Source organism: Anser anser (genome assembly GCF_964211835.1).
Source record: "Anser anser genome assembly, contig: HAP1_SCAFFOLD_712, whole genome shotgun sequence".
NCBI classification, from domain to species: Eukaryota; Metazoa; Chordata; class Aves; order Anseriformes; family Anatidae; genus Anser; species Anser anser.
Genome location: NW_028153573.1, coordinates 1 through 19,649, shown reverse-complemented (window position 1 = coordinate 19,649; position 19,649 = coordinate 1). Strand labels below are relative to the sequence as shown.

The window sequence follows — 19,649 nt, the reverse complement described above, 5'->3', positions numbered from 1 at the left end:
GCCCGAGAGCAAGGAGCGCGTGGAGACGCTGCGGTGAGTGCGGGGGGGGGCCGGGGGGGGGGGCACGCAGCCCCCTCCACACCCTACGCCCCCCCCCCTCACCCCCCCCCCGCAGCGAGACCCAGGCGGACAGACAGCACGGGGACAGGGGGACACGGGGACAGCGGGGTGGGGGCCATGCCGAGGCTTTTTTATTTGGGGGGGGGGTGGGGGGGTAAAAGGGGTAACGGGGGGGCCGGGGGGGGGCCGGGGGGGGGGGGGGCAGCCGCGGCGCCTACCTTCTGGCAAACCTGAAAGACAGATTTCTACAAAGACAAACAGAAGAGAAGGGCGGCGTTGGGAGGGGGGGGGCACAGGGCGGCGCAGCCCCCTCCCCGCCCCCGGGACCCCTGGATGCGGGGGTGTCCGTCCGTCCGTCCCCCCCCCCCCAAAAAAAAACCATGGCACCCCAAGCGGGGATGGGCTCGGCGGGAGGACCTTGGGGGTGGGGAGGGGAGAAGCGGGAGCCCCCCCCCCGACACTGCTGCGCCCCCCCCCCAGCCCTGCGGCAGCACACAGAGGGGAGGGGGGCACGGGACAACGGGGGGGGGGGCAAAGGAGGGGGGACAGGAGGAGACGCAAGGGGGGGGGAGAAGGGACACTGAGGGGACAGGAAGAGCCCCGGGGGGGGCACGGGGGGGGACAAAGGGGGACAAGAGGGGCACCTGAGGAGCCCTGGGGGGGGGGGACAAGGAGGGGACACAGAGAGGACACGGGGGGGGGGGGGGACAAGTGGCTGGAGGGCACAGAGGGACCCCCAGAGGGACAAGAAGGGGGGCACAAAGAGGGGGGGGGGACACAAGGGGGGGGGGGACAGAAGCGGGGGGGGACAGAAGGGGGACAAGGGACCCCAAAAGGATGAGGGGGGGGGACAGGGGGGGACACAGAAGGAAGTGGAGGAGCCCCAAAGGGACGATGGGGGGGGGGGGGGGCAACACAGAAGGGGATGGGGAGGCCCCTAAGGGACAAATGGGGGGGGGGGCACAGCAGGGGGGGGGGACACAGAAAGGGGACGAGGGTGGGGACAGAAGGGGACGAGGGGCTGGGGGGGGGACACAAAGGGGGGACGAGGGGCTGGGGGGGGCACAGAAAGGGGGACGAGGGGCTGGGGGGGGCACACAGCAGGGGGACACAGAAGGGGGCCGGGGGGGGGGACACAGAAAGGGGATGGGGGGGGCCACACAGCAGGGGGACACAGAAGGGGGCCGGGGGGGGGATGAGGGGCTGGGGGGGGGACACAGAAAGGGGACGAGGGGGGGGCCACACAGCAGGGGGACACAGAAGGGGGACGGGGGGGGGGACACGGAGGATCCCGAGGCAGCGCTGTGGGGCCACACAGGAGGACGCAGACGCCCCAGATTTGGGGCCGGGGGGGGGGAAGGAAAAAAAAAGAGTTTTTTTTTCGTGGGGGGGGGGGGAGGCCGCGGAGGCTCACCTGCGGACGAACTTGGAGGTGAACTTGCTGAAGAGGCTGGCGGAGGGCCCGCGGCGGCCGCCGCCGCCCTGGCTGGCGCCCGAGGGGGAGGCCGGAGGGGGGTGGTGGTGGTGGTGGGGGGGGGGCGGCGGTGGCGGGGGGGGGCACGGCGTAGGGCAGGGGGGCCTGGTCGCGCGCCTGCCGCAGCTGCCCGGCGTGGAAGGTGCTGCGGCTCTGGACGCCGCGGGGGAAGCTGGGCCGCTCGCACAGCCCCTGGCTGATGTTGTGCGCCGACGGCGACGCCACCGGCACCCGCGCCGGGGCCGCGCTGTTGGGGGGGACACACAAAAAGGGACGGGGGGGGGGGGTAGCCCCGCGTTAGTCGAGGTGGGAGAGGCGGGTGACCCCCCCCTCCCAACGCTGACCCACCCGCCCGCCTCCTTGGGGACCGCGGGGTGAGCCGGGGCACCCAAGGGAGCTGCCGGGGTCCTCCCCATCACCCTGGGGACCACAGGGTGACCCAGGGCACCTCGGGGACCTGGGGCACCCAAGGGACCTGCTGGGGTCCCCCCCATCATCCCCAGGACTGCAGGGTGACCCTGGGCACCCAAAGGACCTGCTAGGGTCCCCCCATCACCCTAGGGACTGCAGGGTGACCTGTGGCACCCAAGGGACCTGCCGGGATCCCCCCCATCACCCCTGGGGACTGCGGGGTGAGCCAGGGTACCCAAGGGAGTTGCGGCACCCAAGGGACCTGCCGGGGTCCCCCCATCACCCTGGGGACTGCAGGGTGACCCGGGGCACCCAAGGGACCTGCAGCACCCAAGGGACCTGCCGGGGTCCCCCCATCACCCCGGGGACAGCAGGGTGACCTGGGGCACCTTGGGGACCTGTGGCACCCAAGGGACTTGCCGGGATCCCCCCCATCACCCCTGGGACTGCAGGGTGAGCTGGGGCACCCAAGGGAGCTGCAGCACCCAAGGGACCTGCCGGGGTCCCCCCATCACCCCGGGGTGACCAATGGCACCCTAGGGACCCGCTGGGGCCACCAGCACCCTGTGGGACCAGTGTGGGACCCTAGGGGTGTGCGGGGGCCACTGGCACCCCAATAGCACCCAAGGGACATGCAGGGGGTCACCAGCACCCCAATGGCACCCATGGGACCTGTCAGCACCCAAAGGACATGCAAGGGGTCACCAGCACCCAAAGGACCTGCTGGCACCCAGGGGACCACCAGCACCCCAATGGCACCCAGGGGACCTGCCAGCACCCAAGGGACATGCAAGGGGTCACCCAATGGCACCCAAGGGACCTGGCAGTGTCCCTCATCACTCCCCACCACCCCGAGGACCCACTGGGGGCCACCGGTGCCCCCCCCCGCCACCCTACAACACCCTGGGGGGGGGACCCATTGGGGTCACCCCCACCCCACACCACCCCCTGGCACCCTGGGGTGCCCCGCAGGACCCCGAATCTTCCCCATCCCCAACTGGGGGGGGGCAGGGTACACCCCCTCCCCCCAGGACCCCCCCCCCCACTTTTCTCCCACCCCCCCCCCCCAGGTGTGGGCCCCGCGCCGGGGTTGGGGGGCAGGGGGGGGGCAGCGCGGCCGCGGGGCCTTGCCTGGGTCGGGGCCCCTCGCAGTTGGCGTCGGCGGGGGCCGCGGCGGGTTTCGGGTGCTGCCGGGGCCGCGGGGGGGCCCCCGGGGCCGGGGGGGCGGCGGGCGAGGGTCGGCAGCCCGGGGCGGGCAGGCTAAGGAGAGAAAAGCGGGGGCGCGGGGGGGGCAGTTAGGGGGTGCAGGGGGCAGTTAGGGGGTGTAAGAGGGGCGGTTAGGGGAGGTTAGGGGGCGCAAGGGGCAGTTAGGAGGTGCAAGGGGTGCAAGGGGCAGTTAGGAGGTGCAAGGGGGTGCAAGGGGGCAGTTAGGAGGTGCAAGGGGGTGCAGGGGGGCAGTTAGGGGAGGTTAGGGGGTGCAGGGGGGCAGTTAGGGGAGGTTAGGGGGTGCAGGGGGGCAGTTAGGGGGTGCAAGGGGGTAGTTAGGGGGTGCAAGGGGGGCAGTTAGGGGGTGCAAGGGGGGCAGTTAGGGGAGGTTAGGGGGCACAAGGGGGCAGTTAGGGGGTGCAAGGGGGTGCAGGGGAGCAGTTAGGGGGCGCAAGGGGGCGGTTAGGGGGTGCAAGGGGGTGGTTAGGGGGTGCAAGGGGGCGGTTAGGGGGCAGTTAGGGGAGGTTAGGGGGTGCAAGGGAGCAGTTAGGGGAGGTTAGGGGGCGGTTAGGCAGTGCAAGGGGGTGCAAGGGGGCAGTTAGGGGGTGCAGGGGGGCAGTTAGGGGAGGTTAGGGGGCGGTTAGGCAGTGCAAGGGGGTGCAAGGGGGCAGTTAGGGGAGGTTAGGGGGTGCAAGGGGGTGGTTAGGGAGTGCAAGGGGGCGGTTAGGGGGCAGTTAGGGGGTGCGGGGGGGCAGTTAGGGGAGGTTAGGGGGCGGTTAGGCAGTGCAAGGGGGTGCAAGGGGGCAGTTAGGGGGTGCAAGGGGGCAGTTAGGGGAGGTTAGGGGGTGTTAGGGGAGGTTAGGGGGTGTTAGGGGGGCAGTTAGGGGAGGTTACGGGGTGCAGGGGGGCAATTAGGGGGTGCGGGGCGGCAGTTAGGGGAGGTTAGGGGGTGCAGGGGGGCAGTTAGGGGAGGTTAGGGGGCGGTTAGGCAGTGCAAGGGAGTGCAAGGGGGCAGTTAGGGGGTGCAGGGGGGCAGTTAGGGGAGGTTAGGGGGTGCAAGGGGGTGGTTAGGGAGTGCAAGGGGGCGGTTAGGGGAGGTTAGGGGGTGCAGGGGGGCAGTTAGGGGGTGCAGGGGGGCAGTTAGGGGAGGTTAGGGGTGCAGGGGGGCAGTTAGGGGGTGCAGGGGGGCAGTTAGGGGAGGTTAGGGGGTGCAAGGGGGCAGTTAGGGGGTGCAGGGGGGCAGTTAGGGGGGGACAGGGGGTGCCGGGGGGGTGGTTTGGGGGGGGTCCCCACCTGTCCTTGCCGTTCTGCAGCGAGCTCTGGCCCAGGCTGGCGCGGTCGAGCAGGGGGGAGTTCCGGCTGCGCGTGGTGCCCGTGGAGAGGACGCTGTTCTGTGGGGCAGGGGGGTTAGTTGGGGGGGGGCACGGGGGGGGGGAGCCCCGCAGTCACCCCGAGATCGGGGGGGGGGGGGGGGGGGAAGGGGGTCCTGGCACCCCAAGGTTGTTCTGGGGAGCGGGGTCGGGTGCCCGAAGCACGCCAAAATGGGGGGAAAGGGGGCTCTGGTACCCCAAAAGCAACCCAAAATGGGGCGAAGGGGGGCTCTGGTATCCCAAAATAGGGTAAAGGGGGGCTCTGGAACCCCAAAAGCAACCCAAAATGGGGAAAGGGGGGCTCTGGAACCCCAAAAGCAACCCAAAATGGGGAAAGGGGGGCTCTGGAACCCTAAAAGCATCCTGAAATGGGGGAAAGGGGGGCTCTGGAACCCCAAAATGGGGGAAAGGGGGGCTCTGGAACCCCAAAACCATCCCAAAATAGGGGAAAGGGGGGCTCTAGAACCCCAAAACCAACCCAAAATGGGGGAAAGGGGCGCTCTGGAACCCCAAAAGCAACCCAAAATGGGGCGAAGGGGGGCTCTGGAACCCCAAAACACCCAAAAATAGAGGAAACAAGGGTTCTGGCACCAAAAAAACACCCCAAAAATGCAGGAACCAGATGGCCCGGCCCCCCAAACCCACCCCAAACGGGGGACTCAGGCACCCCAGTCCCCCAAACCCACCCCAAAAATGCAGGTGCCGGGACCCCCGGCCCCCCAAAACCCACCCCAAAATACAGGTACCAGGCCCCCAGCCCCCCAAATCCCCCGCCGCCCCCCCCGGCCCCCCAAACCCACCCCAAACCCCCCCCCCATGACCCCCCAAACCCACCCCAAACCCCCCCCCGCCGCCCTCCCCCGGCCCCCCAAACCCCCCCCGCAGCCCCCAAACCCACCCCAAACCCCCCCCCCCGGCCCCCCAAACCCACCCCACCCCCCCCCCCCCGCAGCCCCCAAAACCCACCCCAAACCCCCCCCAACCCCCCCCCATGACCCCCCAAACCCACCCAAACCCCCCCCGCAGCCCCCAAACCCACCCCAAAACCCCCCCGCCGCCCCCCCGGCCCCCCAAACCCACCCCAAAACACAGCTGCTGCACCCCCTGGCCCCTAAACCCACACGCCGCCCCCCCCGGCCCCCCAAAACCCACCCCAAAACCCCCCCGACCCCCCAAACCCACCCCAAACCCCACCCCAAACCCCCCCAGGACCATGCCCCCCCCCCCCACCCCGAGCACCCCGCGCTGACCGTGGAGGGCGAGGGGGTGCCCTTGGCGCGCTCGAGGCCGGGCAGGGGGCTGGGGGGGACCTTGGCGGTGCTGCCCGCTCGCCGCCCCCCCCCTCCTCGTCCGCCGCTGCCGCCGCCCGCTTGTTCTCGGCGTTGGCCGCCTGCGTCTTCTTCGAGTAGGACGACGAGGTGGGGATGGAGAGGCCGGCTGCGGGGGGGGAAAAAATCAGCGTCACCCCCCCAGAAGGAAATCAGTGTCACCCCTCCTTAAACCCCCTTCTGTGCCCCCCCCCCCCTCCCCACCAGGGGCGTCCCCAAGCCATGCAGGGGGCCCGTCCCCGCTGCCCCCCCCCCCACCCCGCAGGGCTCACCCTGGCCACTGATGGAGGGGGGGGGGGGGGAAATCAGCATCACCCCCCCCCAAAACCCCCTTCTGTGCCCCCCAGGATGTCCCCAAGCTGCTGGGGGGGGGGGCCATCCCTGCTGCCCCCCCCCCACCCCACAGGGCTCACCCTGGTCGCTGACAGGGGGGGAAAAGCAGCGTCACCCCCCCCAAAACCCCTTTCTATGCCCCCCCGGGATGTCCCCAAGCTTGGGGGGGGGTCCCATCCCCAAGCTGGGGGGGGGACCCATCCCTGCTGCCCCCCCCCCACGCCGCAGGGCTCACCCTGGTCGCTGACGCGGCGCTTGGGGTTGGTGGAGACGCTGCGCTGCACCTTGTGCGCCGGCGAGGGTGCTGAGCTGTTGGCCAGGTCCGGGGCCGCCCGCGGCTTCAGCGCCAGGCTCTCGTCCAGCTGGGGGGGTGGGGGGGGACACACGGGGTGAGAGGGGACCGAGGGGACGGGGGGGGGACAGGGGACAAGGTTGGGGGGGGGACACACGAGGGGGAGCGTGGACGCCGGGGCACGGGGACGCAGCCGGTGCATGAGGACGCGGAGATGGGGATGTGGTGGCACGGGGGGGGTGGGGGGGGGCAGCGGGGGACGCGGTGGCACTGGGGGGGGACAGCTGGGGACACGGTGACACGGCCTGGGGGGGTCACAGGCTCAAGGTGTGACGTGGGGACACCCCCGGGGGAGGACGGTGACCCCCGCGTCCCTTCCCTCTCCTCCCCTTGGTGGCCCCGCTCCCTGCTGTGTCCCCCCCCCGGCTTTGTGTCCCCATTTCCCCGCCCCCCCCCTGCCCCGCGGTGTCCCCCCCCCGCAGCGGTGTCCCCCCCGTCCCCAAGGTCCCCGCACCTCCGAGCTCTTGTGGTCCAGCAGCAGGTAGGTGGCCATCACCTCGTTGTACTTCTGCCCCACCAGCGACTCCTGGATCTCCTCCCGCGTGTACCCCATGGACACCATCAGCTCTGGGGGACAGCCAGGCTCGTTAGGGGACCCGGGGGGGGGCACCCCAAATCCCCCAAGGGGATATAGGGCACCCCACGGCCCCACCTGTCCGCCGGGGGTCCTTGTAGTCTGGCACGGGCTCCATGTAGGGCTTCAGCTCGTCATCCTCGTGGCCCACGTTCATCCAGCGGTCTTTCATGATTTGCTGTTGGGAGTCGGGGGGGGACAACGAGGGAAAAGGGGGGGGGGTCAGGGGGTTTCTAGGGTGACATTCGGGGTCCCAGGGGGCACCCTGAGGTCTCTGGGGGGTGATGTTTGGGGTCTCTGGGGTACGCAAGGCCATTTGTGGGGGGGCGAGGGATGCTCCAGGGGCACCTGGGGCTGTGCTGGGGGTGTCCAGAGCTTTTTGGGGTGCCCCAGGAGCACTCCGGGGGTGCCCAGAACCACGCTGGGGGGCCTGGGGGGGTCTTTGGGGTGCTCAGGAGCAAACTGGGGTTGTACAGGGGTGCCCTAGGAGCACACTGGGGCTCTCTGGGGGTCTTTGGGGTGCCCGAGACCACACTGGGGGTGTCCAGAACCATGCTGGGGGGTATCTGGGGGTCTTTGGGGTGCCCAGGAACACCCTGAGGGTGTCCGAGGTTGCCCCAGGAGCACGCTGGGGGTATCCAGAACCATTCTGAGGGTGTCTGGGGGGTCTTTGGGGTGCCCAAGAACACACTGAGGGACCCCAAGGGTGCCCTAAAAGCATGCTGGGGGTACCCAGAACCATGCTGGTGAGTATCTGGAGGTCTTTGGGGTGGCCAGGAGCTCTCGGGGGGTGTCCAGGTGCGCCCTAGAAGCACACTGGGGCTCTCTGGGGGTCTTTGGGGTGCCTGAGAGCACGCTGGGGGTGCCCAGAACCATTCTGGGGGGGTCTGGGGGGGTCTTTGGGGTGCCTAAGAACACACCTGGGGTCTCTAAGGGTGCCCTAAGAGCACACTGGGGGTGCCCAGAACCATGCTGGGGGGTATCTGGGGGTCTTTGGGGTGTCCAGGAGCTCTCTGGGGGTGTCCAGGGGTGCCCTAGAAGCACACTGGGGCTCTCTGGGGGTCTTTGGGGTGCCAGAGAGCACACTGGGGGTGTTCAGGGGTGCCCTAGGAGCACGCTGAGGGTGCCCAGAACCATGCTGGGGGTGTCTGGCGGGTCTTTGGGGTGTCCAGGAGCTCTCTGGGGATGTCCAGGGGTGCCCTAGAAGCACACTGGGGCTCTCTGGGGGTCTTTGGGGTGCCTGAGAGCACGCTGGGGGTGCCCAGAACCATTCTGGGGGTGTCTGGGGGGTCTTTGGGGTGCCCAAGAACACCCTGGGGGTGTCCGAGGTTGCCCCAGGAGCATGCTGGGGGTACCCAGAACCATGCTGGGGGTGTATGGGGTTTCTTTGGGGGTGCCCAGAAACACCCTGGGGACGCACAGGAGAATGGTGGGGGGTCTTGGGGGCACTCAGGACAACGCTGGGGGGGGTCTCCAAGGGGGCGCCCGCCCCCCTCACCTCCAGGGTGCCCCGCTTGGTGGGGTTGAGGATGAGGAACTTCTTCAGCAGGTTCTCGCAGTCAGTCGACATGTAGAAGGGGATGCGGTACTTGCCCCGCAGCACCCGCTCCCGCAGCTCCTGGGGGGGGCAACACCCGTCAGAAGAGACGTGGGGGGGGACAAAACCAGCCCCCGGAGACCCCCAGTGATCGGTGGGGGGGTCGTTACCTTGAGGTTCTGCCCGTCGAAGGGCAGGGAGCCGCTGACCAGGGTGTAGAGGATGACGCCCAGGCTCCAGACGTCGACCTCGGGGCCGTCGTACTTCTTGCCCTGGAAGAGCTCGGGGGCAGCGTAGGGGGGGGACCCGCAGAAGGTGTCCAGCTTGTTCCCGAACGTGAACTCGTTGCTGAACCCGAAGTCGGCGATCTTGATGTTCATGTCGGCGTCCAGCAGCAGGTTCTCCGCCTGCCGGAGAGGGGGGTGGGAGACGGGGGTCAGCGCCGCGGGGGGGGGGGGGTTTGGGGGCTGTTGGGGCATCCGAACGCAGCCCTGGGGGTCCCAAACGTGACCTTGGGGGTCTCAAATGTGACTCTGGGGGTCCCAAACGTGACCTTGGGGGTCCCAAACGTGACCCTGGGGGTGTCCGGGTGATGGCCCGGGGGTCCCTGGGTGTTTCCAGGGGGCCTGGGGGTGTCTGGGTGCTGTCCCGGGGGTCTTGTGGGGTGTCCGGGTGACGCCCTGGGGGTCCCCGGATGTTTCTGGGGGTCCCCGGGTGTTTCTGGGTGCTGCCCCGGGGGTCCCCGGGTGTTTCCAGGGGGCCTGGGGGTGTCCGGCTGCTGTCCCGGGGGTGCCCCCAAAGGACCTGGGGGTCCCTGGGTGCTGCCCTGGGGGTCCCTGGGTGCTGCCCTGGGGGTCCCAAGGTGTTTCTAGGGGGCCTGGGGGTGTCCAGGTGCCACCCCAGGGGTCCCCAGGTGTACCCGGGGGTGTCCCTGAAGGACCTGGGGGTGTCTGGGTGCTGCCCTGGGGGTCCCCGGGTGGTTCCAGGGGGCCTGGGGGGGTCCAGGTGCCACCCCGGGGGTCTCCAGGTGTACCCGGGGGTGTCCGGGTGCCACCCCGGGGGTACCCAGAGGACCTGGGGGTGTCCGGGTGATGCCCTGGGGGTCCCCAGGTGTTTCTGGGGGAGGCTGGGGGTGCTCAGGTGACAACTCGGGGGTCCCCAGGTGTTTCTGGGGGACCTGGGGGTGTCCCCAAAGGACCTGGGGGCGTCCAGGTACCACCCCGGGGGTCCCCAGATCTTTCTGGGGGTGTCCCCAAAGGACTCGGGGGGGTCCCCGGGTGCCACCCCAGGGGTCCTGGGTGCTGCCCTGGGGTTGGGGACAGGCAGGGGCCTGACGCTGTGACCCTGGGGGGGGCGGGGGGGGGTTCAGGAGGGTTGTGGGGGCAGAAGTGGGGCACCCAAGGAACACCACAGGGGGCTGGGGGGGTGCTCCCGGGGGTCCCGGGTGCCAAGAAGCCCCCCCACCCCCCCCAGGGCTCCTCACCTTCAGGTCTCTATGTACAATGAACTTCTGGTGACAGTACTGCACGGCAGACACTATCTGCAAGAGACGGGGGGGTGTCACAGGGGGGCCCCCCGCCCCCCAGGGGCATCACACGGGGGTCCCCCGGGGTCGCGGTGTCCCCCCCCGGGGGTCCCTAGGGGGTGTCCGTCCCCCCCCCCCCCACACCTGTCGGAACTTGGCCCGGGCCTCCTTCTCCTTCATGCGCCCGTGGGCCACCAGGTAGTCGAAGACCTCGCCTGGGGGAGAGGGAGGGGGTGAGAGGTGGCCTTGTCCCTGTCCCCTGGCCTTGTCCCTGTCCCCTGCCCTCTCCCTGTCCCTGTCCTTGTATTTCGTCCTTGTCCCCATCCCTCTGTTCAAGTCCTTGTCCCCTGCCCTGTCCCCGTCCCCATCCTTGTCCCCATCCCCCTGTCCCCGTCCTCATCCCCCCGTCTCCATCCTTGTCCCCTGCTCTGTCCCCGTCCCCCTGTCCGAGTCCTTGTCCCCTGCCCTGTCCCCATCCCCAACCTTGTCCCTATCCCCCTGTCCCCATCCTTGCCATCATCCCCGTCCTCTTCCTCGTCCCCCAGCCCTGTCCCCATCCCCGTCCCCTTCCTTGTCCCCCAGCCCTGTCCCTATCCCCGTCCCCATCCTTGCCATCATCCCCGTCCTCTTCTTTGTCCCCCAGCCCTGTCCCCATCCCCGTCCCCCATCCTTGTCCCCATCCTTGTCCCGTCCCAACCCTTGTCCCCTGCCCTGTCCCCATCCCCAATCCTCATCCCCTGCCCTGTCCCCGTCCCCATCCTTGTCCCCGTCGCCCCGTCCCCTTCCTTGTCCCCCAGCCCTGTCCCCGTCCCCATCCCCAATCCTCGTCCCCTGCCCTGTCCCCATTCCCAATCCTCATCCCCTGCCCTGTCCCCGCCACCATCCCCGTCCCCCTGTCCCAGTCCCCATCCCCTGTCCCCATCCTTGTCCCTGTCACCCTGTCCCCCCGTCCCCCCTCCCTGTCCCCTTCCTTGTCCCCTGCCCTGTCCCTGTCCCCTTCCTAGTCCCCCATCCTTGTCCCTGTCACCCTGTCCCCATTCCCAATCCTCATCCCCTGCCCTGTCCCCGCCACCATCCCCGTCCCCACCCTTGTCCCCTGCCCTGTCACTGCCCCCATCCCTGTCCCCGTCCCCTTCCTTGTCCCCCATCCTTGTCCCTGTCCCTGTCCCCATCCCCAATCCTCATCCCCTGCCCTGTCCCCACCACCATCCCCGTCCCCATCCTTATCCCCTGTCCCCATCCTTGTCCCCTGCCCTGTCCCCCATCCTCGTCCCCTGCCCTGTCCCCCATTCTTGTCCCTGTCACCCTGTCCCCATCCCCAATCCTTGTCCCCTGCCCTGTCCCCCATTCTTGTCCCTGTCACCCTGTCCCCATCCCCAATCCTCATCCCCTGCCCTGTCCCCATCCTTGTCCCCGTCACCCTGTCCCCTGCCCTGTCCCCATCCCCAATCCTCATCCCCTGCCCTGTCCCCGCCACCATCCCCGTCCCCCTGTCCCCACCCTTGTCCCCATCCTTGTCCCCATCACCCTGTCCCCCCGTCCCCTTCCATGTCCCCTGCCCTGTCCCCGCCCCCGTCCCCCTGTCCCCACCCTTGCCCCCCCGTCCCCGTCCCGCGGCTCACCCCCGCTGGCGTACTCCATGACGAGGTAGAGCGTCTTCTCCGTCTCGATCACCTCAAAGAGCTTCACTGCAAGAGGCCGAGCGGGGCTGGGGGGGCGCCCAGGACCCCCCCCCTACACCTCTGCAGCCCCCCCACCCCGTCCCCAAGGAGAAGGGGGGGGCACAAAGCCCCTGCACGGCACCAAGGGGGGGCTCACCTATGTTGGGGTGGTTCAGGACCTTCATTATTCGCACTTCCCGAAAGAGCTGCGGGGAAATGGGGGGGTCAGACACCGTGCGTGTGTCCCCCCCCCTCGTCCCCGTCCCCAAATCGGCACCCCGATGGTCCCTGGGGGATTGGGGGGGGGGACACGGGGGGGGTTGAGGGGGGGGTCCTCACCTTCTGTAGGCTGGAGGAGTTGAGCTGCGTCTTGTCGATGATTTTCACGGCCACCTGCAGGGACGGGGCGGGGGGGGAGACAGGTGAGGGACGGGATTGTCCCCACGGGTGTCCCCAGGGCTGTCCCTGCCCCACGGTGGCACTCGAGGGGGGGGGGGGGGAAATGGGGGGGCCCCGGGCTGTCCCCACGCCACGGTGGGGGCTCACGTGGCGAGGACGAGAGCCTGGGGCCGTCCCCGTGTCCGCCTCCGTCCCGCAGCGTCGCCCACGGGGGGAGCACCCAGAGCCCGTCCCCACGGCGGTGTCACCCATGGGGCGAGCACCAGGAGCCCGTCCCCATGGTGTCACCCAGAGGGCAAACTCCAAGAGCCCGTCCCCACGGCGGTGACACCCACGGGGTGAGCACCAGGAACTTGTCCCCATGGTGTCACCCCTGGGGTGAGCACCAGGAGCCTGTCCCCACGGTGGTGGCACCCACAGGGCGAGCACCAAGAGGCTGTCCCCATGGTGGCAGCACCCATGGGACGAACTCCAAGGCCCCGTCCCCACAGCGGCATCACCCCCAGGACGAGCACCAGGAGCCTGTCCCCATGGGGTGGGCACCAAGACCCCGTCCCCATGGTGGTGTCACCCCCAAAGTGAGCACCCAGACCCCGTCCCCATGGGGTGAGCACCCAGACCCCGTCCCCACAGCAGTGTCAGCCCCAGGACCAGCACCCAGAGCCCGTCCCCATGGGGTGAGCACCAAGACCCCGTCCCCACAGTGTCACCCCCAGGGCAAGCACCCAGACCCCATCCCCATGGTGGTGTCACCCCCAGGGGGAGCACCAAGACCCCGTCCCCACGGTGTCACCCCCAGGGTGAGCACCCAGAGCCCATCCCCATGGGGCGAGCACCAAGACCCTGTCCCCGCGGCGGTGACACCCACGGGGCGAGCACCAGGAGCCTGTCCCCATGGTGGCAGCACCCATGGGATGAACTCCAAGGCCCCGTCCCCACAGCGGTGTCACCCCCAGGACAAGCACCCAGACCCCATCCCCATGGTGTGAGCACCAAGACCCCGTCCCCACGGTGTCACCCCCAGGGCGAGCACCCAGACCCCATCCCCATGGTGGTGTCACCCCCAGGGGGAGCATCAAGACCCCGTCCCCACAGGACAAACTCCAAGACCCCGTCCCCACGGCAGTGTCACCCCCAGGGGGAGCACCCAGACCCCGTCCCCACGGTGTCACCCCCCGGGGTGAGCACCTGGAGCCTGCCCCCACAGCGGTGTCACCCCCAGGACAAGCACCCAGACCCCATCTCGATGGGGCAAGCACCAAGACCCCGTCCCCACGGTGTCACCCCCAGGGGGAGCACCCAGACCCCATCCCCATGGTGGTGTCACCCCCAGGGGAGCACCAAGACCCTGTCCCCATGGTGTCACCCCCAGGGCGAGCACCTGGAGCCCATCCCCACGGTGTCACCCCCAGGGCGAGCACCCAGACCCCATCCCCATGGGGCGAGCACCCAGACCCCATCCCCACAGCGGTGTCACCCCCAGGACAAGCACCCGGAGCCCATCCCCATGGGGTGAGCACCCAGACCCTGTCCCCACGGTGTCACCCCCAGAGTGAGCACCCAGACCCCGTCCCCATGGGACAAGCACCTGGAGCCCATCCCCACGGCAGTGTCACCCCCAGGGCGAGCACCCAGACCCCGTCCCCATGGGGCGAGCACCCAGACCCCGACCCCATGGGGTCACCCCTAGGACAAGCACCCAGACCCCATCCCCATGGGGCGAGCACCAAGACCCCATCCCCACAGCAGTGTCACCCCCAGGACGAGCACCCAGACCCCATCCCCACGGGGTGAGCACCCAGTCCCCACGGGACAAACTCCAAGCCCCCGTCCCCACAGCGGTGTCACCCCCAGGGTGAGCACCCAGACCCCGTCCCCATGGGGCGAGCACCCAGACCCCATCCCCACAGCAGTGTCACCCCCAGGACGAGCACCCAGACCCCATCCCCACGGGGCGAGCACCCAGTCCCCACGGGACAAACTCCAAGACCCCATCCCCACAGCGGTGTCACCCCCAGAGTGACCACCAAGACCCCGTCCCCACGGTGTCACCCCCAGGGCGAGCACCCAGACCCCGTCCCCACGGGACAAACTCCAAGCCCCCGTCCCCGTGGCGGTGCCACCCCCCGGGGGGGGGGACGACCCCCCCTGGAACCCCATCCCCGTGCCACCCACCTCCTTGCCGGTGAGGACGTGGCGGGCCAGCTTGACCTTGGCGAAGTTGCCCTTGCCGATGGTTTTCAGCAGCCGGTAGTTGCCGACGTGGGGCTGCTCCTCGGCGGACGGGGCCGAGCCGCGGCCCCGCAGCATGGTGGGCTTCCCGCCCCCCTTGCCCTCCGCGTGGCCCAGCGCCGGCTGTGGGGGAAAATTTGGGGGGGTGAAAAAGGGGGATACGGTGCCCCCCCACCCCCTTATTTTTTTTTGGGGGGGGGGCTCGGCGGGGCAGGGAGCAAAGTCCGGGTGCGCCCAGCCGCGCCCCGGGCGGGCCGGGAGCCGCCCCCGATACCTGACGCAAGCGCCGCGGTTTCGGGCTCCCCCGGAGGGGGGGGGACGGGGATGAGGTGTGGGGGGGGGACGGTTCCGGCGGAAACCGTCCCTGGGGGGGGGAGACATAGGGCAGGGCCCCGGGGGCCCCCCCCCCGAACCTCGATTTGCAGTGGGATTAGGGTGGGATGGGGCCCGGAGGAGCCGGAAACGGGGGCAGCCGGGTACTGGGATCCGGCCCCAAAATGGGGGTGGGAGGGGGCAAAAATAAACGGGGGGGGTGTGACCCGAAACCGGGGAGTTTGGATGCCGGGGGTCCCGCTGGATCAGGAAGCTCAAACGCCTCGTGTTTGGCCCCGAATCTCTGAGCCCAAACCCCCATGTTCAACCCCAAATCCGTGAGCCCAAAACTCCACACGTTCAGCCCCAAATCTCCGAGCCCAAACTCCACAAGTTCAGCCCCAAAACTCCGAGCCCAAACCCCCATGTTTGACCCCAAACTCCACAATTACAGCTCCAAATCTCTGTGCCCAAACCTGACACATTTGGCCCCAAATCTCCGAGCCCAAACCCCACAATTTCAGCCCCAAATCTCCAAGCCCAAACCCCCCACATTTGGCCCCAAATCTCTGAGCCCAAATCCCCACGTTTGACCCCAAATCCGTGAGCCCAAACTCCACAATTTCAGCCCCAGAACTCCGAGCCCAAACCCCCACGTTTGACCCCAAATCCGTGAGCCCAAACCCCACAATTTCAGCCCCAAATCTCCGAGCCCAAACCCCCCACATTTGGCCCCAAATCTCCGAGCCCAAACCCCCCACATTCGGCCCCAAATCCGTGAGCCCAAACTCCACAATTTCGGCCCCAAATCCGTGATCCCGAACCTGACACAATCGGCCCCAAATCCGTGATCCCGAACCTGACACAATCGGCCCCAAATCTCCCAGCCCGAACCCCAAACATCCAGCCCCAAATCCCGCGCCCCCCTCCCCGCAGCCGGTCACCCGGAAACACGGATTCTCCCCCAAAACGAGCAGCCCCCCCCCCCCCCCCCCAAACTGGGGGAAGCTCCAAACACCGCAGGATTTTGGGGCCCCGGGGCCGGTTTTAGGGGGCCGCGTCCCCCCCCCACCCCCCCCAGCTTACAAAAAGGGCACCCCCGGAGGGGAAAAGCTCCTAATTAACGCTCGGGCGGTTAATTAGGAAGGAGGGGGGGTGTCGGGGGGGGGCCCCTCCCCGCCAGGAGGAAGCCGCCGGCGGAAGCTTTCGTTTCTCGCCCGCCGATGGCGCAACCGCCGCGGGGCGCTCCCATGGGTGGGGGGCTTCACGGTCCCCCCCCTCCCCGACCCCAAAACGGTGGGATTTGGGGTAAAAAAAACCCGTTTTCCTCCCCCTCCTTCTAAAACCGGGGCCTTCATGCCGCCTCCCCCCCCCCGGGGATCGGAAGGTGAAGAAAACGGTGGTTTTCTGCCAAAAAACTGCTGTGGCAACGGGGCGGGAGGCGCCGCTCGCCATATGGCCGAGCCGCCGGGGAGATTTGGGGGGGATTTGGGGGATTTTGGGGGAAACCGGCGCCTGCACCGCGACCCCCCCCCGCTCGGCGGGCGAGGGTGAAGGCAGGGCAGAGCCGCTGTCCGAAAACTGGGGTGAAAACCGCCCGGAACGGCGAAAGCGGCGCGGGTTTACGCCGGTTTTCCCGGCTGCGCAAGGGGGAAGGAGCCGCGGCGGGGCGGAAAGACCCAAAAAGGGATTTTTTTGCCCCGTTCGGAGGGGCTCCCGTCGCCCCCCCCCCCCCCGCCGTGCCAAATGCCTGGCATTTCTCTCGCCCCTCTTATCGGCGGCGCTCGAGGGCCCCGGGCGCCGCCGGCTTCCCAAGGTCGTGCCTTGTGGGGGGGGCGGGGAAAGGGGGGGGGGGGTCCCGGGTTCATTTTTGGGTTGATTTGGGGGTTTTTTGGGGACGCTTTTGCTCCCAAGAACCCGGGCTCGCGTGGGACCGAATCGGCCCCCGCGGGCGGCGGCGATCCCGGGCTGGCGCCGTCCCCTGCGGCTACCAAGAGCGCGGCTCCTCGTCAGCGCCCCGTGCTCGTTAGCTTAACGAACCTGGCGGAGTGGGTGTGTGGGGGGGGGGGCACAACACCCCTGGGTGCTGCTTTTGGGGTGTTGGTGCGGGCCGGCATTTTGGGGACGGGGTGTGGGGGAGGGAAGACCCCAAAGGGACAAAGCTGCCCCAAAACGGCCCCAAGGAACCCAAAAAGGGCCCCAAAAGGACCCAAAAACGGGGCCGGGGAACCCGAAAAGGGCCCCAAATAACCGAAAACGGCCCCGAGGAACCCAAAAATGGGGCCGGGGAACCCAAAAATGGCCCTGGTGAACCCAAAACGGGGCCCAAGGAACCCAAAAAGGGCCCCGGTGAACCCAAAAATGGGCCCCAAATAACCGAAAATGGCCCCAGTGAACCCAAAACGGGGCCTAGGGACCCCAAAAACGGCCCCAAGGAACCGCAAACGGCCCCAAGGAACCCAAAAACGCCCCCGAGGAACACAAAACGGGGCCCGGGGACCCCAAAAACACCCCCGAGGAACAGAAAAATGGACCCGGGGAACCCAAAAATGGATCCCAAATAACCGAAAACGGCCGCAATGAACCCAAAAACGGAGAGTGGAGACCCCAAAAACGCCCCCGAGGACCAGAAAGGGGCCCCGGGGAACCCAAAAATGGCCCCAAGGAACTGAAAATGGCCCCAATGAACCCAAAACGGGGCGTGGGGACCCCAAAAACACCCCCGAGGAACAGAAAAGGGCCCCAGGGAACCCAAAAATGGCCCCAAGGAACTGAAAATGGCCCCAAGGAACCCAAAAACGCCCCCGAGGAACAGAAAAGGGCCCCGGGGACCCCAAAAATGGATCCCAAATAACTGAAAACGGCCCCAATGAACCCAAAAGGGGGCGTGGGGACCCCAAAAACGCCCCCGAGGAACAGAAAAGGGCCCCGGGGACCCCAAAAACGCCCCCCAGGAACTGAAAATGGCCCCAAGGACCCCAAAATGGGGCCTGGGGACCCCAAAAACGCCCCCGAGGACCAGAAAAGCGCCCCGAGGACCCCAAAAACGGCCCCGAGGACCCCAAAAACGGCCCCGGGGCCAGCTCAAGGGTCTCTCCCCACCCCTCGACCCCCCCCCCGTGTGTCCCCCCCCCCCCCCAGTACCGGGGGTCCGGCGGCGCTGGCTCCGTCGGGGCGGTGGCGGCTGCGCTCCCGGACCGGCTCGACCGGCTCCCGCCGGCGCCGCAGGGGGGTGGGACGGGGTTGGGGCCCCCCCAAACGGGGGGGGGGTAAAGGAGACCTGGGAGCCCCCCCCTCGAGTCGCCGGGGTCAGAAATTTGGGGGGAGAAAAGGGGGAAACGGCGAAAGCGCGGGGGACGCCGGGACGGGACGGGGGCGGCCGCCGGCGGTTGGCGTCAGCGGGGCGAGGCGTGACGTCACCGCGCGCCCGATGATGTCACCACGTCCCCGGCGACGTCACCGCGCGCCCGACGACGTCACCGTGCGCCCGACGACGTCGCCAACAAGGCCTAAACCACCCCAAAACGCCTCCGGCACCCTTAAGGAGGCGAAACCCCCCCCCCCCCCAAAAAAAGAGCCCGGCCCCCCCGCGTGCCGGGCCTACCTGGGCGCCCGCCGGAAAAAAATCCCTAAAAAAATTTAAAAAAAAAATAAATGGCCAAAAAGGGATAAAACGGCCCAAAAGGGACGGCCTCGCACGGGATGGGACCCCCCCCCAGCCCCCCCCCCCCCCACGGTTTCCCTCCTCCCTCGGCAGCTGAAGGGAGCCGGGGAAGCAGCTTCGGCGCTTTAAATGTCAGCCAAATTTAGGTATTTTTGACGGTTTTTTCCTTTTTTTTTAAAAAAAAGGAGTTAAAAAAAAAAAGAAAAACCACACCACGGCAGATCAAAGCCACGTGACGCAGCCGCTCCGCAGGAACGGGGGAAGACTCCCCGATTTTGGGGCTTTTTTTTAGGGGTGGGGGGGAAAGGACGGCGACGCTGAGGCGCCCGCGCGTTTTGGTGCCGAAAACAGGGGAAAAAAGGGGAAAAAAATGATAAAAACCGGAGGTTCTCAGCACCGGCGGACCCCAAAAGCGGAGACGCGCCCCCAAAAGGCGGCCCCCCCCCCCCCCCCCCCGCCCCCTCCCCAGCTCGCTCCCGGCAGCAGAACCCATGAATAATCCCCCCCCCCCTTACATAACCCGCCGGAAAAAAGCAGAAATCCACCCAAAACGGCGAGCCCCCCAGGGGCGGGGGGGGGGGGCCCTGCTGTGTCCCCCCCCCCCCCAAAAAAAGACACCCGAGGGGTCCGGGGCAGCCCCCGCGGTGTCCCCGGTGTTGGGGACAGGAGGACACGTGGGTGTCCCCCACCCCGGGGGGGGTCGCATCCTTCCTGATGGTGTCCCCCAAGGGGGGGGGTGTAGAAAATAGGGGTGCCCCCCCCTTAAAAAAATCAGGACCCCCCCTAAAAAAACTAGGACCCCCCCCCAAAAAAAACAGGACCCCCCCAAAAAAAAACAGGACCCCCCCCCCAAGAGGGGACATGGGGACGGCACCGTGGGACGCAGCCGCTGAGCCCCCCCCCCCAAACACCAGGGGGTGTCGTGGCCCCCCCCCCTTAAAAAAAATCTCTCATAAGGGGGTGGCATCGAAGTGACCCCCCCCCAAAAAAAAGAATCTCCCAAAAAGAAGAAACGGCCCCAAAACGGGGGTGTAAGCCGCCCCCCCCCCCGTCAGCCACCCCCTCACCCCATATGGGGGGGGTCCCACGCCAAAATGCAGCCTGCGCCCCCCCCCCCCCAAATGGACACCCATTTTTTTTGGGGGGGGGCTCCAAACACCCCCCCCCCCAGCAGATTGGGGGGGGGGGGGCACAGCCCACCCCCGCGGGAA

The 19,649-nt window shown here is 68.3% G+C and overlaps 1 protein-coding gene across 1 annotated transcript; it reads right to left on the bottom strand.

Annotated features, from left to right (window-relative positions):
- Nucleotides 1-274: 274 nt before the first annotated feature.
- On the bottom strand, nucleotides 275-18,002 carry LOC310891900 (serine/threonine-protein kinase MARK2-like; the record flags this gene model as incomplete). Its single annotated transcript, XM_083854127.1, is given in 19 exon segments — nucleotides 275-305; nucleotides 1,475-1,573; nucleotides 1,575-1,781; nucleotides 3,077-3,205; nucleotides 4,445-4,542; nucleotides 5,772-5,857; nucleotides 5,860-5,958; nucleotides 6,418-6,544; nucleotides 6,989-7,101; nucleotides 7,187-7,286; nucleotides 8,607-8,726; nucleotides 8,816-9,052; nucleotides 10,129-10,185; nucleotides 10,315-10,385; nucleotides 11,793-11,858; nucleotides 11,989-12,037; nucleotides 12,171-12,224; nucleotides 14,406-14,585; nucleotides 17,919-18,002. Coding segments are annotated over 18 exon segments (1,878 nt in total). The 5' UTR covers nucleotides 14,541-14,585; nucleotides 17,919-18,002.
- Between the last annotated feature and the right edge of the window lie 1,647 nt (nucleotides 18,003-19,649).